The sequence below is a fragment of the Arachis ipaensis genome, chromosome B02 (genome assembly GCF_000816755.2).
Source record: "Arachis ipaensis cultivar K30076 chromosome B02, Araip1.1, whole genome shotgun sequence".
NCBI classification, from domain to species: Eukaryota; Viridiplantae; Streptophyta; class Magnoliopsida; order Fabales; family Fabaceae; genus Arachis; species Arachis ipaensis.
Genome location: NC_029786.2, coordinates 718,932 through 735,944, shown reverse-complemented (window position 1 = coordinate 735,944; position 17,013 = coordinate 718,932). Strand labels below are relative to the sequence as shown.

General features: G+C 38.1%; 2 protein-coding genes across 6 annotated transcripts; both read right to left on the bottom strand.

Annotated features, from left to right (window-relative positions):
- On the bottom strand, window positions 693-4,306 carry LOC107626537 (putative disease resistance RPP13-like protein 1). The gene is made up of 3 exons (XM_021114236.1): window positions 1,239-4,306; window positions 828-1,097; window positions 693-756 (listed from the first exon to the last, which is right to left on the bottom strand). Exons 1-3 carry the CDS (start codon window positions 4,016-4,018, stop codon window positions 693-695), a joined length of 3,114 nt encoding a protein of 1,037 aa, XP_020969895.1. The 5' UTR covers window positions 4,019-4,306.
- On the bottom strand, window positions 4,807-17,002 carry LOC110262350 (putative disease resistance protein At3g14460). 5 transcript variants are annotated; one of them, XM_021114613.1, is made up of 5 exons: window positions 13,480-17,002; window positions 7,449-7,901; window positions 6,917-6,983; window positions 6,101-6,220; window positions 4,807-5,302 (listed from the first exon to the last, which is right to left on the bottom strand). In XM_021114613.1, the coding sequence occupies exons 1-3, from the start codon at window positions 16,767-16,769 to the stop codon at window positions 6,980-6,982; spliced, it is 3,747 nt and encodes a 1,248-aa protein (XP_020970272.1). In that variant the 5' UTR covers window positions 16,770-17,002; the 3' UTR covers window positions 4,807-5,302; window positions 6,101-6,220; window positions 6,917-6,979. The 5 variants fall into 5 exon arrangements, with proteins under 5 accessions (XP_020970272.1, XP_016179073.1, XP_020970269.1 ...); XM_021114610.1 differs by lacking the exons at window positions 4,807-5,302; window positions 6,101-6,220; window positions 6,917-6,983; window positions 7,449-7,901 and adding exons at window positions 11,506-11,871; window positions 12,774-12,852 and having other exon boundaries at window positions 13,005-16,999; XM_021114611.1 differs by lacking the exons at window positions 4,807-5,302; window positions 6,101-6,220; window positions 6,917-6,983; window positions 7,449-7,901 and adding exons at window positions 11,506-11,871; window positions 12,774-12,839 and having other exon boundaries at window positions 13,005-16,999.

Here is a 17,013-nt window from a genome sequence, read left to right as displayed (position 1 = left end):
TATGGAAGAAATTCTCAAATAAATACACAATATAAATAACAGTGACATTTGAGAATAACAGAGGATATTTCTTTTGAGTACAAGTACAAATTGAGAGATTTCCAATGAATGAAAAAAAAAGAATGCAAATTTTGTTGTTGGCGAATCAGATAATGAGTCCAACTAGTTAATAATGTGTAAAGAAAGAGAGAACTATTTTCTTTGGAGTTAAAGGAAATTTATACATGTATAATTGAATTGTGGTGGCATGCGAACCGTGAAGTTAGATGATTACCTGTTCAGAAATCTTTATTCAGAAAATTTGTTTGTCATCAACTTGAATGGTGGGGATGTGGGAAATTTTGGGCCAGATTAGTTGATGCTTATTCTTGCAGTGTTCTCCCAGCAAACCACAGTATTCCATTTTGAGTAGCAAGAGAGAGGGAGGCAGCTTTTCTCCTTCCATATTCTCCAGCCTTGGACACGAATTAATATGTAGTTGTTGAAGGGAGGTGAGGCGGAGAAGCTCGTTGCACTCCAATGTCTCCAGATTATCAAACTCTTTGATATGTAGAGTGGTAAGGGAGGGAAGGTGAGGCAATGAACCCACCTCTGGGTATGACTTTATGTTGTCGCAGTAAGAACCATAAATGGTAAGATGAGTGAGGGCGTGCAAGTTGCCCATCCATGATAGATCCCTCATTTGTTGCTCGCTAGTTCCCACAAAAAGTGATTTCAAGTTTGGCGGTAAACCACCCTCCGCCATCCAGCACATATCTGAGCCAGATATCAGGAGAGAGTGTAAACTTGGGAGTAGACTCTTCATATCACGTGGTAATGCCTCCAACTTGTCGCATTTTGAGAGGCCGAGATGAGTCAAGTTGGGTGCAGCCACTCCTTCTCCTGCAAATGAGACTAACTCCGGACAATCAAAGATGGTGAGCTGAGTCAAGTTGGGTGCAGCCAGTCCTCCTGCAAATGACACTAAATTGGAGCACCTCCTGAATATGAGACGTTGAAGAGCAGCGTGTGGTGGATCTGAAATTGACACTGATTCCAGATTCCTACAACTGAATATCTCCAAATTCTTGAGATTGGGAAAGACATCCAACGACAAGGAGGTCAGTGAATCACAGCTCTCTTCTATTTGTAGCTCTACCAAATCATACTTGTGCTGCTGTTGCTCCGGGAATTCTAGTTTACTACACTTGCAGAGTTTCAGCTTTTGCAAAGATTTGGGAATACAATTACCCGGAAAGGATACAATTGACGGACACCCTGAAATACGTAGTTCTTGGAGGCAACACAGATGGTTGATCGTCCTTGCATTAAATGATTGAGATCCCCTTATTGATAAATCATCCCCACCAGCTTCATCATCTTCCCGCATTTCTACTTTCGAAACATCCGACAAACAAGAAACCCTTCTCCTGAATATGCCATTAAGCATATCTCCCTTGAACATTGGACAACGTTCTATTCGAAGTATCTTAAGCTGAGGAAAAGCTTCTGGGTCAGGTACGTGCCACTCCTCCCAGCATGGCATCTTATGAAATTCCAACGTCTCCAGTGAGGGAAACGGTGCAGTAGGCGAAGAATCATGATGGCTGTCACTCTTGTAAAACTCATCACCAATACGCTTGAGCTCAAGAAAACCTTCAATGCGCAGGGACTTTAGAGATGGCAGCTGTCCAAGTGAAGGCAGCATGCAGCAATTCTTGCAAGATAGCCATACAGTTGTCATATTGTTGTAAGAAGAGTGCCCCACCCAATCTGGAAATCTTTCGCCCTTGTATCCCATGATTTTCAACTCTTTCAAGCCATTGTGCGGTTGCAAGCCGTCGAGTATATCTCTCTCAGTCTCTGTGTTTGAAACCATCTCATGATCCCAAGACCATTCCAACAATAACTTGTCAATGCGGTCCTTCTCCAACATCCTTGCACTCCTGGCTTGTCTGACATCAGCAACATTCTCCAACTTCCTAATCTCAAATAATCCTTCAAGATTTGAGAGCCCTCCTAATTCCTGGATTCCATTGTCTTTGTGCTTGCCCACCACAAAGTAATCTAAAATATGCATGTGTTTCAATTTACTTATTCCTCTAGGCATTTCTTTCAAACAAGTTCCACCAAGGAGAAGATGCCGTAATTTCACGAGTTTATGCATGCCATCGGGCAACATGGCCAGTTTAGAACATTCATACAATATTAATGTTTGTAGATTATACAAGTTGCATAATGACTCTGGTAATGTCTTAACATTGGTCCTAAAGAGATTCAAATAGCGTAGATGAATCAATTTACCTATTGAATCTGGTAATACATCAAGTTTACTAAAGGATAAAACTCTCAAGTATTTCAACTTTGATGCTCTGCTTTTCAGGCTTAACAAATCATCGATATACAAAGATGTCCTCAAAGATTCTGATTTCACAATGAATTTAAAAGCTTTTGAGATTGGATGAACTAAGCTTCCATATGTCAAATGTGACAAATGACGAATGAGAACCTTCTTCTCTTCTTGTTCACCAAACTCTTCTATTCTACAATAGAAGTCTCCAGCAAGGAATACTGCCAAGTCATGCAAGAGATCATGCATCACGTAATTCTCGGGAAAATCCTTAGCAGCTGGTTTAAAAAATAACCTTGAAGCTAACTCTTCAAAACACTGAGAACCAACCTCTTCTAAACTCTCTCCTCTCTTTGGTGGCCTTAAAAGATCTTCAGCCATCCACAGCAAAATTAGTTTGAGTTTATCAAAATAGTAATCTTTGGGGAACAATGAACAATAAACGAAACAACGCTTCAAGTAAGGAGGTAGCTGGAAGTAGCTTATTAACAATGCTGGAATAATTTTACTATTTTTCAATTCCCAAATGTCATTCATTAAAACAACATTCCATTCTTTAACATCATCCTTTCCTTGCAACAAACGCCCAAGTGTTTCTACAGCTAATGGCAACCCCTTACACTTCTTGACAATCTTTCTACCGACATCCTCTAGTGTTGGGTTCCTGTTTAACACCGGAAAACATGCATTGGCTGCAAACAATAACCAACAAGACTCTTCGGACAACTCATTAAGAGTGCAAGAGGGACATGTTTGAACTACTGAAGCAACCTCTTGATTGCGAGTTGTTAGAAGAATTGTACTACCCTTAGCCCCACCTTGAAAAGGAGTTATAAATTGCTTCCACTTATCGGCATCTTCGCTCCAGACATCGTCTAGAACAATAAAGCACTTCTTTCCCGACAAGATTTCCTGCAATTCATTTTGAAGCAAATTTAAACTCCGAAGGTCACAAGAACTTTTAGTAATTTCCTCCACGGTTTTCCTTGTAATCTCAGCAACATCAAATGTTTCAGAGATGCAGATCCATGCTTTGAGATCAAATCCCTCCGCGACACTGTACGCCCATTTGGCTAAGGTTGTTTTACCAACCCCACCCATGCCAACAATTGGAATCACAGATAACTGAGATTCACTGTTGTCATTTATTATTTTGATTAAAGCTTGTTGATCATCCTCCCTGCCATATATGTTCCCTTCCATCAGACATGTGGTTTCTCGCCATGATGATGATGATGATGATGATGATGACAGGTTATTATCCTTGGTATTCTTTTGAAGACCAAGGATATCTTTTTGACTTACAAGAAATTCTATTCTTGCAACCACCCCTTCCATGTTATCTACCATCTTCCTATATCGGTTGAGAAAGAAACTAGGCAAGAAAGAACATACCTCCTTTTGAGTGGCGGCTTTGGTGAGTACAGAATCCAGAAAGTCATCAGCATCATAAACAGCATCTCTCAGACTGTTGAGCCAATCCCTCACGCGTTCGTCACCCAGTTGCTTGTACTCAGCATCATCAAGCACAGCTTCAGCAGCATGCAGAGAAATTTTCAGCCTCTCAACCAAGCCAGGGCCAAGTTTCTTGCCCAAGACCCGGTTGACCACATCCTCTCTAAGGGATTTGTTAATGACAATGTTAATGAATCCAGAGAGCAAAGCTCCAGCAACAAGTGCACCAGCCATGATGATATGATCTCAACAACAGCAAAGTGAATGGATTTTCAGAGAAAGGTAAGAGAACAATGGTTTGCAGTGTAGTGAACTACTAAGTTTTTCTCAATCAAGTAGTGTATGCAAAGGAGGAGTCAATGATTCCTTAGCAACAAGACATGGTATCGGTCTCCGAGATAACATAGAAAATTCATTGCTTGGAGTGCTTAATTGGATTCGCTCTAACTTTTCATTTTTTAATTCTTTCTTGCAAGTGACGCTGTTTCCGTGTAACTATATAAAACTAGGAACGTTTTGGCGCCACATTTTTGTATGGATATCATGGTAACATATTATGAGGTTATTAATAACAATGATGCATGTTAGTTGTCTTATTTTAATAATTTGTACGTTGCTAATGTCTTAGTCTTAGTTTAATAGTTTGCTTGGAGCTTTTAATTTGTGTTTTTAAATCTGAGTGATGCAACAAAACTGCAAGTTGAGGCAGGTTTCAACTGTTGCATGAGTCATGACTTGGGAATATGCAAGGCATATCCAAGTCATATTAGGTGATTAGTAAGATGAACCAATTTTAGTTTATTAAACCATAGAAACATGATCATGACATTTTGGTCTTTTATTTTGCAAATATCAATTGTATTATGTTTTTTTGCTGGTTCGGCACATATATGCATCATAGTAATAAGAATTTATTAGTGTGAACTGTAAGGTTAGGTTAGCCTAGAAAAACAATGAGAACTTATGTATATATTTGTTTATCAGTATGAATGATATATCATTTTTAGTAAACCAACTAATAATAAAGACCATGAATTTTGGTGGATCATCGTACAAAATAATAACCAATAAACTAACAGCATTAATAATATTCAGTACATAGCTTGGTTTGGCAACAACCTCATCATACTATTGTACTCATAATCTCTTCTACACTGAGCAAATGGTTACCTAAATGCAGCAACTACAAAAGCAGCTGCTGTTCATTATTTCTGGCAGTTATATATACTACAGAGCTCAGATTGCAAATCAATCCTCTAAATTGAAGAACTATGGGTGAAGAATCTCCAGTTAAAGATTCAGCTCAATAAGATTTGACCGTCCGATCTTTCACTTGATGAAAACAAGTTACTGCCCCTGCAAAGTTAGCATCTCCTCTCAACTTTTCTTCTCTTTGCTCAATTGGTTCTGTCCACTGAAGTTAATCCAAATCTGATTAGGTTCATACACTAACGGGAATGTAGAGACACTTCAGAAAGTTTTAGCTTGGGGCCTACCACACAGGAAAATGACCAGAACCTTCATGATAAATACACAATCATATGAGCAATTTAGTAAATGAAGAAAGAGCACTTATTCAACATTATTGGCTTCCTTTTTAGATTCAAAAAACAGAATTGAAATTTGAAAAGGCACAAATTTAGCTTGAGAAAAATTTGACACAAATATTTTGCAAAAGTAGTTACATGCCCACCAACTTGCCATTGGCATAGAGGCCGCCAGTACATTTTAGTGGAATAATTGCATGTTATAATCAACAAAAGAATTCTAAAGCAATACTTTGAGCTTTTTGTTTGGCATGAACCATAGAACCCAGCAAGTAAACAAAAATATGATCACAAAATTGTAAAGTTTAAATGATCAATTTATTAAAAGTATACCATTCTCTTAATAAAATCATTTTTGTGTCATAAAGGGATTATGAAAGCTGTTGTACCTACCTTTGATTAGAAGTTACTTAATTAACTGTTTCATGCTGGTAAGATGTAGACTATCATAGCTTTAACATATAAGTAACACTACTTCAGCTACGTTCAATAATGATGTTGATCATCATGATGGCTTTGAATTGTAAATTTAACCCAAAAAAAAAAAAAACTAGGATTCAAGTTTGATATAACCCTTGCATTAGATACTGAAACTCATTTGTTTAGCATGTTGGTTCAAAGTTCAAACATGACTGCTATTGATAGCCAAACAGCCACCTATATCTGGTTCCCATCTTTGAAGCAAAGCATTGAATAATCCAAGCAAGTCCACATGTAATGTAGATATGATAATTAAACATCAGTTATTAATTTAAACTAGTGTAGATACCAATTAACATGAAAGCTGAAATCTGATAACACTACTGCTTCCCAACATATTAATCCAGTTTACACATCTTCATATATATATACAAGTACAATGAAATCTGGAACATCTTTGAACTTTTACCTGCAAAAGATGGCAAAAACAGAAACAAAATTGTTTAATTATTTTGAAGCTTCACTTTCCATTTTAGGCAAAACAGTAAGCTTTATTTTCTTTTAGCCTATCACTCAAAGTCGCAAACCAAAACATGTTGTGTTATATTGTAAACAAATTTTAAATGAAGATTAGAGAATAGAAGAAAAGGAAACAAGGAAAACCATATCAACTATCCCTAGTGTTTGGCGAAAGTTTTAATTTTACCTCGAATATTTTTAAAGGATTTCAATTTATCTCTCTGCTTAAATTATGAATGGTAATTATGAATGTTATAAAAACAGATAAAGGGTCAAATTTATTTACTAAATGGCAATACCAATTAGTTCAGCGTAAACATTAAACAGTGGCAAAGGCAGAAATACAATTTATCCATTAAGTGCACATAACTAATTTATTCTGAAATCAAGTTTTTATAACATTTTTCTTTTTCCCAACAGAACAGGAAAAGTAAATTCTAGAATGGAATGGAGTGGTGTAAATTTAAGTCACTATATGGCAATACCAATAAGTTCATCATAAACATCAAATAGTGGCAAAGGCAGAAAGACAATTTTACCATTCAGTGCATGTAACTATATCAAGCTTTCATAACATTTTTCTTTTTCCCAACAAAACAGGAAAAGTGAATTCTAGAATGGAATGGAGTGGAGTAAATTTACCAACCTGAAGCTAAAATATTGTATAAGATGAAATCTCCACTCTTGGGAACTTTTACTTCATTACAATCTACCTGCAGAACATGGATGAAAACTATAAATTTCATTTATTGATTATGTAAAGAAATTCTCAAATGTTGGATACACAATATATAAACAGGAAAGTATGATGAGCCAATGGAATATTTATACAATGTGTACAATGGAGGTTTATGGAGTATTAGAGATATAATACTGTCCTTGAATATTTATGGAATATTTATACAATGTGTTATGTGTACAATATTTACACACATTCCCTGTCCTCGAATTTATAAGAATGACTCTTTTTTGAGAATAACAGAGGATATTTCTTTTGAGTACAACTACAAAGTGAGAAGTTTCCCAATGAATGAAAAAAAAACAATGCAAATTTATATCAGTTCAACTAGTTAATAATGTGTAAAGAAAGAGGGAGGTATTTTCTTTTGAGGAAAAGGAAATTTATGCATGTATAATTGAATAGTGGTGGCAAAAGAACCGTGAAGTTAGATAATTACCTGCTCAGAAATCTCTGTTTGACTCTAACGTTAGGGATGTGGGAAATTTTGGGCCAGATTAGTTGATGCTTGTTCTTGCAGTGTTCTCCCAACAAACCACACCCTTCAATGTCGAGTAGCAAGAGGGAGGGAGGCAGCTTTTCTCCAACCATATTCTCCAGCTTTGGACACAAAAGAATGTGTAGTTGTTGGAGGGAGGTGAGGCGGAGAAGCTCGTTGCACTTCAATGTCTCCAGATTATCAAAGAATTCAATATAAAGAGTGGTAAGGGAGGGAAGGTGAGGCAGCGAACCCACCTCTGGGTATGACGTCACGCTATCACAATTAAAACCAATAATTGTGAGACGAGTGAGGGCGTAGAAGTTGGGCATCCATGATAGATCCCTCAATTGTTGCTCACCAATTCCCACTTCAAGTTCTTTCAAGTTAGGCGGTAAACCACCCTCTGCCAACCTGCACATGTCTGAGCAATCACATATCTTGAGAGACTGGAGACTTGGGAGTAGACTCTTCATATCACATGGTAATGCCTCCAACTTCGAGCAAAAGCTGACATGAAGATGAGTCAAGTTGGGTGCAGCGAGTCCTTCTCCTGCAAATGACACTAATTTGTGGCAGGAAGTAATGGAGAGACGTTGAAGAGCAGCGTGTGGTGCCTCTGACATTGACACTGATTCCAGATTCCTACACCCTCTTATCTCCAAATTCTTGAGATTGGGAAAGACATCCAACGACAAGGAAGTCAGTGAATCACAGCTGTATTCTATTTGTAGCTCTACCAAATCATACTTGTGCTCGAGGAATTCAAATTTTGGGAACATCAAGATTTTCAGCTTTTGCAGAGATTTGGGTAACCAATTGCTTCTTGCATTAAATGATGGAGATGGCCTTATTGATAAAGCATCCCCACCACCCACCATCTCATCAGACCTTCCTTCATCATCTTCCCGCAAACAACAAACCCTTCTCCACAATACGCCGTTAAGCATATCTCCCTTTAACATTCCACAATCTTCTATTTCAAGTGTCCTAAGCCGAGGAAAAGCTTCTGGGTCAGGTACGTGCCACTCCTCCCAGCATGGCATATTATTAAATTCCAACGTCTCCAGTGAGGGAAACGGTGCAGTAGGCGAAGAATGATGATCGCAGTCATTCTTGTAAAACTCATCACCAATACGCTTGAGCTGTAGAAAACCTTCAATGCGCAGGGACTTTAGAGATGGCAGTTGTCCAAGTGACGGCAGCATGCAGCAATCCTTGCAAGACACCAGAGATACGCTTGTCATATTGTTGTAGGAACAGCGGCCCACCCAATCTGGAAATCTTTCGCCCTTGTATCTCTTGATTTTCAACTCTTTCAAGCCAGTGTGCGGTTGCAAGCCGTCTAGAATATCTCTCAAAGTCTCCTTATTTGAAACCATCTTATCATCTGAACGCCATTTCAACGACAACTTGTCAATGTGGTTCTTGTCCTCCATCTTAGCACTCCTTGCTTGTCCGGCATCAACAACATTCTCCAACTTCTTAATCTTAAATGATCCTTCAAGTTTTGAGAGCCCTCCTAATTCCTGGATTCCATTGTCTTTGTGCTTGCCCACCACAAAGTAATCTAAATTACGCATGTGTGTCAATTTACTTATTCCTCTAGGCATTTCTTTCAAAGAAGTTCTCCTAAGATCAAGATGCCGTAAATTCACAAGTTTATGCATGTCATTGGGCAACATGGTCAGCATAGAACATCCACTCAATATTAATGTTTGTAGATTAAACAAGTTGCATAATGACTCTGGTAATGCCTTAACATCGGTCCCAGAGAGATTCAAATAGCGTAGATGAATCAATTTACCTATTGAATCTGGTAATACATCAACTTAACGAAAGGATAAAACCCTCAAGTATTTCAACTTTGATGCTTTGCTTTTCATGCTTAACAAATCTTTGATATACAACGATGTCCTCAAAGATTCTGATTTCATATCGGAGTTAAAGACTTTTGAGATTGGAGGACCTAAGCTTCCACGTGAGATATGTGACAAATGACGAGTGAGAAGCTTCTTCTCTTCTTGTTCACCAAGTTCTTCTATTCTACCATAGAAGTCTCCAGCAAGGAATATTGCCAAGTCATGCAAGAGATCATGCATCAGGAAAATCTTAGAGGAAAACTTGTATGGTTTAAAAAATAACCTTGAAGCCAATTCTTCAAAACACTGAGAACCAACCTCTTCTAAACTCTCTCCTCTCTTCGGTAGCCTTAAAAGATCTTCAGCCATCCACAGCAAAATTAGTTTGTCTTTATTGAAATAGTAATCTTTGGGAAACAAAGAACAATAAACGAAACAACGCTTCAAGTAAGGAGGTAGCTGGAAGTAGCTTATTAACAATGCTGGAATAATTTTACTATTCTTCATAGGAAAGTCCCAGATGGCACTCCTTAAAACAGCTTTCCATTCTTCCACATCATCCTTTCCTCCCAACATGCGGCCAAGTGTTTCTACAGCTAATGGCAAACCCTTACACTTGTTGACAATTTGTCTACCGACATCAACTAGTGTTGGGTTCCTGTTTGACTCTGGAAAACATGCATTGGCTGCAAACAATAACCAACAAGACTCTTCCGACAACTCATTAAGAGTGCAAGAGGGACATGTTTGAACTACTGAAGCAACCTCTTGATTGCGAGTTGTTAGAAGAATTGTACTACCCTTAGCCCCGCATTGAAAAGGAGTTATAAATTGCTTCCACTTATTGGCATCTTCGCTCCAGACATCATCTAGAACAATAAAGAACTTCTTTCCCGACAAGATTTTCTGCAATTCATTTTGAAGTAAATTTAAACTCCCAAGGCTACAAGTAGTTTTTGTAATTTCCTCAATGGTTTTCTTTGTAATCTCATCAACATCAAATGTTTCAGAGATGCAGACCCATGCTTTCAGATCAAATCCTTCCACGACACTGTATGCCCATTTGGCTAAGGTTGTTTTACCAACCCCACCCATGCCAACAATAGGAATCACAGATAACTGAGATTCACTCTTGTCATTTATTATTTTGATTAAAGCTTGTTGATCATTCTCCCTGCCATATATGTTCCCTTCCATCAGACATGTGGTTTCTCGCCATGATGATGATGATGATGACAAGTTATTATCCTTGGTACTCTTTTGAAGACCAAGGTTATCTTTTTGGTTTACAAGAAATTCTATTCTTGCAACCACCCCTTCCATGTTATCTGCCATCTTCCTATGTCGGTTGAGGAAGAAACCAGGCAAGAATGAACGTACCTCCTTTTGAGTGGCAGCTTTGGTGAGGACAGCGTCCAGAAAGTCATCAGCGTCATAAACAGCATCCCTGAGACAGTTGAGCCAATCCCTCACACGATCGTCGCCCAGTTGCTTGTACTCAGCATCATCAAGCACAGCTTCAGCAGCGAACAGAGAAATCTTCAGCCTTTCAACTAAGTCAGAGCCAAGCTTCTTGCCCAACACCAAGTTGACCACATCCTCTCTAAGGGACTTGTTAATGACAATGTTAATGAATCCCGAGAGAAAAGCTCCACCAACAACTGCACCAGCCATGATGATATGAACTCAACAACAGCAAAGTGAATGGATTTTCAGAGAAAGGTAAGAGAACAATGGTTGCAGTGTAGTGAACTACTAAGTTTTTCTCAATCAAGTAGTGTATGCCAAGGAGGCAAGGAGTCAATGATTTCTTAGCAACAAAACATGGTATCAGTCTCCGAGATAACTTAGAAAATTCATAGCTTGGAGTGTTTAATTGGATTTACTCTAACTTTTCATTTTTTAATTCTTTCTTGCAAGTGGTGCTGTTTCCGTGTCACCAACGGACACTACTAGTCTCTGCCGAAACTATATAAAACTAGGAACATTTTGGCGCCACATTTTTGTATGTATATCATGGTAACATATTATGAGGTTATTAATAACAATAATTCATGTTAGTTGTCTTATTTTAATAATTTGTACGTTGCTAATGTCTTAGTCTTAGTATAATAGTTTGTTTGGAGCTTTTAATTTGTGTTTTTAAATCTGAGTGATGCAACAAAAATGTAAGAGTGTTCAAATTTCACCAGAAAAGCAGCTACTGTTCATGATTTCAGGTAGTTATATATATTAGGGATCTAAGTTCTCAAATCAATCCTCCAAATTGAAGAACTGTGAGTGCAGAATCTCCAGTTATAGGTTCAGCTCAATAAGATTTGACCATCCGATCTTTCACTTGATGAAAACAAGTTACTGCCCCTGCAAAATTAGCATCTCCTCTCAACTTTTCTTCTCTTTGCTCAATTGGTTGTGTCCACTCAAGTTCATCCAAATCTGATTAGGTTCAAACACTAACGGGAATGTAGAGACACTTCAGAAAGTTTTGGCTTGGGCCTACTACACAGGAAAATGACCAGAACCTACATGATAAATACACAATCATATGAGCAATTTAGTAAATGGAGAAAGAGCACTTCTTCAACATTATTGGCTTCCTTTTTAGATTCAAAAACAGAATTGAAACTTGAAAGGCAGAAATTCAGCTTGAGAAAAAAATTGAGATCAATATAACAATACTGCAATGGAAGTTGAGGCTGACATAATATCATATGACGCAAATATTTTACAAAAAATAACTAGTAAGAGAACGATAATATGCCAATGAATCCAAATTAGGCTTGCAAAGAATATCTTATTATATCAGTCAAACTATTACATAATAAGCACATGGCAGCATACAATTTCATATTAGAAAGAGTTAGTATAGGATCTACAATTCATTTAATATGATATTTTGTAAATAGTTTCATGTTTTAATCAACAAAAAATAATTCTAAGCTTTTTGTCTGGCATGAACCGTAGAACACAGCAAGTCAACAAAATTGTAAAGTTTAAATGATCAATTATTAAAAGTATACCGTTCTCTTAATGAAATCTTTATTTTTGTGTCATATAATTCCAAGGGAATATCAAAGCTGTTATACCTACCTTTGAATAGAAGTTAATTAATTAACTGTTTCATGCTTGGTAAGATGTAGATTATCATAGCTTTAACATATACGTAACAATATTTCAGCTAGGTTCAATAATGATATCAATCATCATGATGCCTTCAAATTGTAAATTTAACCCAAAAAAAGAGCCTACAATTCAAGTTTGATATAACCCTTGCATTAGATATTGAAACTCATTTGTTTAGCATGTTGGTTCAAAGTTCAAACATGACTGCTATTGGATATAGAATATAGAAATTCTCAAATGTTAGATATAGAATATATAGATGCACATATATATTCCCTATCTTCCAATTTGTAAGAATGACCTTTTTTGAGAATAACAGAGGATATTTCTTTTGAGTACAGCTACAGACTGAGAGGTTTCCCAATGACTGAAAAAAAAGACTGCAAATTTTATTGTTGGCGAATCAGATTATCAGTCCAACTAGTTAGTAATGTGTAAAGAAAGAGAGAAGTCTTTTCTTTTGAGGAAAAGGAAATTGATGCAAGTATAATTGAATTGTGGTGGCATGAGAACCGTGAAGTTAGATAATTACCTGCTCAGAAATTTATATTCAGAAAATTTGTTTATCATTGACTTTAATGGTTGGAATGTGTGAAATTTTGGGCCAGATTAGTTGATGCTTGTTCTTGCAGTGTTCTTCTAGCAAATGACACCCTTCAATTTGAAGTAGGATGAGAGAGGAAGGCAGAGTTTCTCCTTCCATATTCTCCAGCTTGTAGCAGTACTCAATGTGCAATTGTTGAAGGGAGGTGAGGCGGAGAAGCTCGTTGCACTCCAATGCCTCTAGATTATCAAAGTTGTTGATATGTAGAGTGGTAAGGGAGGGTAGATGAGGCAGGGAATCCACCTCGGGGTATGACTTTATTGTGCTCACACACCCACTACCAGAAATGGTGAGATGAGTGATGGTGTCCAAGTTGCCCATCCATGATAGAATCCTCATTTGTTCCTCGCAACCTCCCACACCAAGAGATTTCAAGTTAGGCGGCAAATCACCCTCTGGCAACCTGTAAATGTTTGGGCAACCATATATCTGGAGAGACTGTAAACTTGGGAGTAGACTCTTCATGTCACGTGGTAATGCCTCCAACTTTGTGCACCATCTGACTTGAAGATGAGTCAAGTTGGGTGCAGCCAGTCCTTCTCCTGCTAATGACACTAATTTGGAGCACCCACTGATTATGAGACGTTCAAGAGCAGCGTGTGGTGCCTCTGACATTGACACTGATTCCAGATTCCTACAGTCTCTTATCTCGAGATTCTTGAGATTGGGAAAGGTATCCAAAGAAAACGAGGTCAGTGAATCACAGCTGGCTTCTATTTGTAGCTCTACCAAATCATACTTGTGCTGCTGTTGCTCCGGGAATTCAAATTTTGGGCACCAGTAGATTGTGAGCTTTTGCAGAGATTTGGGTAAACAATTGTCCGGAAAGGATACAGCAGACAAACAGTAATAAATATGTACTTCTTGGAGACAACATAGATGGTTGATGCTCCTTGCATTAAATGCAGACTTCACCAAGGATTCACATCCCCTTATTGATAAAGCATCCCCACGAGGTAGAATCTCATTAGACCTTTTTTCATGATCTCCCCGTATTTCCAGTTTGCGAATTTTGGAAGCATTCGATGAAGAAGAAACCATTCTCAAGAATATGCCATTAAGCATATCTTCCTTTAACATTGGACAGTCTTTTATTCGAAGTCTCTTAAGCTGAGGAAAAGCTTCTGGGTCAATTACGTGCCACTCCTGCAAGCATGGAATGTTATGAAATTCCAATGTCTCCAGTGAGGGAAACGGTGCAGTAGGCAAAGAATCATGATCTCTTTCATTCTTGTAAAACTCATCACCAATACGCTTGAGCTGATCAAAACCTTCAATGCGCAGGGACTTAAGAGATGGCAGCTGTCCAAGTGAAGGCAGCATGCAGCAATTCTTGCAAGACTCTAGAGATACATGAGTCATATTGTTGTAGGAACAGCCCCCCAACCAATCTGGAAATATTGTACCCTTGTATCCCTTGATTTTCAACTCTTTCAACCCATTGTGCGGTTGCAATCCGTCGAGTATATCTGTCAGAGTCTCTGTGCTTGTAACCATCTCATCGTCTGAACACCATTCCAACAATAAGTTGTTAATTTGGTTCTTCTCCAACATCCTTGCACCCCTTGCTTGTCTGGCATCAACAACATTCTCTAATTTCTTAATCTCAAATGATCCATGAAGATTTGAGAGCCCTGCTAATTCTTGGATTCCATTGTCTTCATGCCTGCCCACCACAAAATAATCTAAAATAGGCAAGTGTTTCAACTTACCTATTCCTCCTGGCATTTCTTCCAAACAAGTTCGCCTAAGATCAAGGTGCTGTAAATTCACAAGATTATGCATGCCACTAGGTAACTTAGTCAGCCTAGTACATTCATACAATATTAATGTTTGTAGATTATGCAAGTTGCACAATGACTCTGGCAATGTGGTGATGTCTGTCCAAGAGAGATTCAAATAGCGTAGATGAATCAATTCACCTACTGAATCAAGCAATATATCAAGTTTACTGAACGAGCCAAATGAAAAAAAATCAAGATTCTTAAACGAGTCAAATGACAAAACTCTCAAATATTTGAACTTCTTTATCAAGATATCGATAGTATTGCCATCAACTTCGTTGAATAGAGAATAGATACTGAAACTGCTTGGGAGGAATGTCCTCAAGGATTTAACTTTAGTTATGGAATCAAAATTTTGTGAGAGCACATGATTCAAGTCTTCATAGGACAAATGACGAGTCAAAGTAGTCACATCTTTTGCTTTACCATGCTCTTCTAATGAACAGTAGAAGTCTCCAGCAAGGAAAATTGCCAGGTCATGCAATAGATCATGCATCTTATAATAAGAATACAAATCTTGTTTAAAAAATAACCTGGAAGCTAGTTCTTCAAAACATTTGCAACCAACTTCTTTTAAACTCTCCCCTCTCGTTGGTGGCCTTAAAAGATCTTCAGCCATCCATAGCAGGATCAGTTCATCTTTTTCAAAAAGATAATCTTTGGGATATAATGAACAATAAACGAAACATCGCTTCAAATAGGCAGGGAGCTGGAAGTAGCTTATTAGCAATGCTGGAATAATTTTACTATTTTTCATAGGAAATTCCCAGATGTCACTGCTTAAAACAGCATTCCATTCTTTAGCATCATCCTTTCCTTGCAACAAGCGCCCAAGTGTTTCTACAGCTAATGGCAAGCCCTTACACTTGTTGACAATCTGTCTACCGACATCAACTAGTATTGGGTTCCCATTTGACTCCGGAAAAATGGCATTCTCTGCAAAGAGTAACCAACAAGAATCTTCGGACAACTCATTAAGAAAGTAAGAGGAACATGTCTGAACAACTGAAGCAACCTCTTTAATGCGAGTTGTTAGAAGAATCATACTACCCTTACCCCCACAGTGAAAAGGAGTTATAAACTTCTTCCAGTTATCAGTATCATCGCTCCAGACATCGTCTAGAACAACAAAGAACTTCTTCCCCGACAAGATCTCTAGCAATTTATTCTGAAGCAAATTCAAACTCCCAAGGGAACAAGTAGTTTTAGTAATTTCCTCAATGGTTTTCCTTGTAATCTCAACAACATCAAATGTTTCAGAGATGCAAACCCATGCTTTGAAATCAAATCCCTCTGTGGTATTGTACACCCATTTTGCTAAAGTTGTTTTACCAACCCCACCCATACCAACAATAGGGATCACAGATAACTCACTTTCACTGCTGTCATTTATTACTTTGAGTAAGGCTTGTTGATCATCCTCCCTCCCATATATATTCCCTTCCACCAGAGATGTGGATTCTCTCCATGATGATGACAAGATATTGGTAGTCTTTTGAAGACCAAGGAAATCTTTTTGTTGTTCAAGAAATTCTATCTTTGTAACCACCCTTTCCATCTCATCTACCATCTCCCTTTCGCGGTTGAGGAAGTAATCAGGCCAGTAAGAACTTCCCTCCTTTGGAATAGCCTCTTTGGTGAGGACAGCGTCCAGCAAGTCATCAGCCTCATAAACAGCATCTCTAAGATCGTTGAGCCACTCCCTCACGGATTCGTTGCCCAGTTGCTTGTACTCAGCATCATCAAGCACAGCTTCAGCAGCATGCAGAGAAATCTTCAGCCTCTTAACCAAGTCAGGGTCAAGCTTCTTGCCCAACACCAAGTTGACCGCATCTTTTGTAAGGAGCCTGTCAAAGACAACGTTAATGAAGCCAGAAAGAAAAGCTCCACCAACAAGTGAACCAGCCATGATATGATCTCAAACAAGTGATCAGAATTCGGGTATGAAGAAGAGTGAAAATGCAGATTTTGCAGGGTTTGTAACTGAACTGTGTGTAGGTCTATCAAAGCATATTGTGAAGAAGTAGTTCTCAATAATTTGATGACAACAAGACAAAGACGGTTGACTCAACAAAAAGTTGGTCTTCTTAACTAGTGGGAGTATCTTGCTGGCTCTTTGCTAATTTTATGTGCCTCAAAGTTATTTTACGATA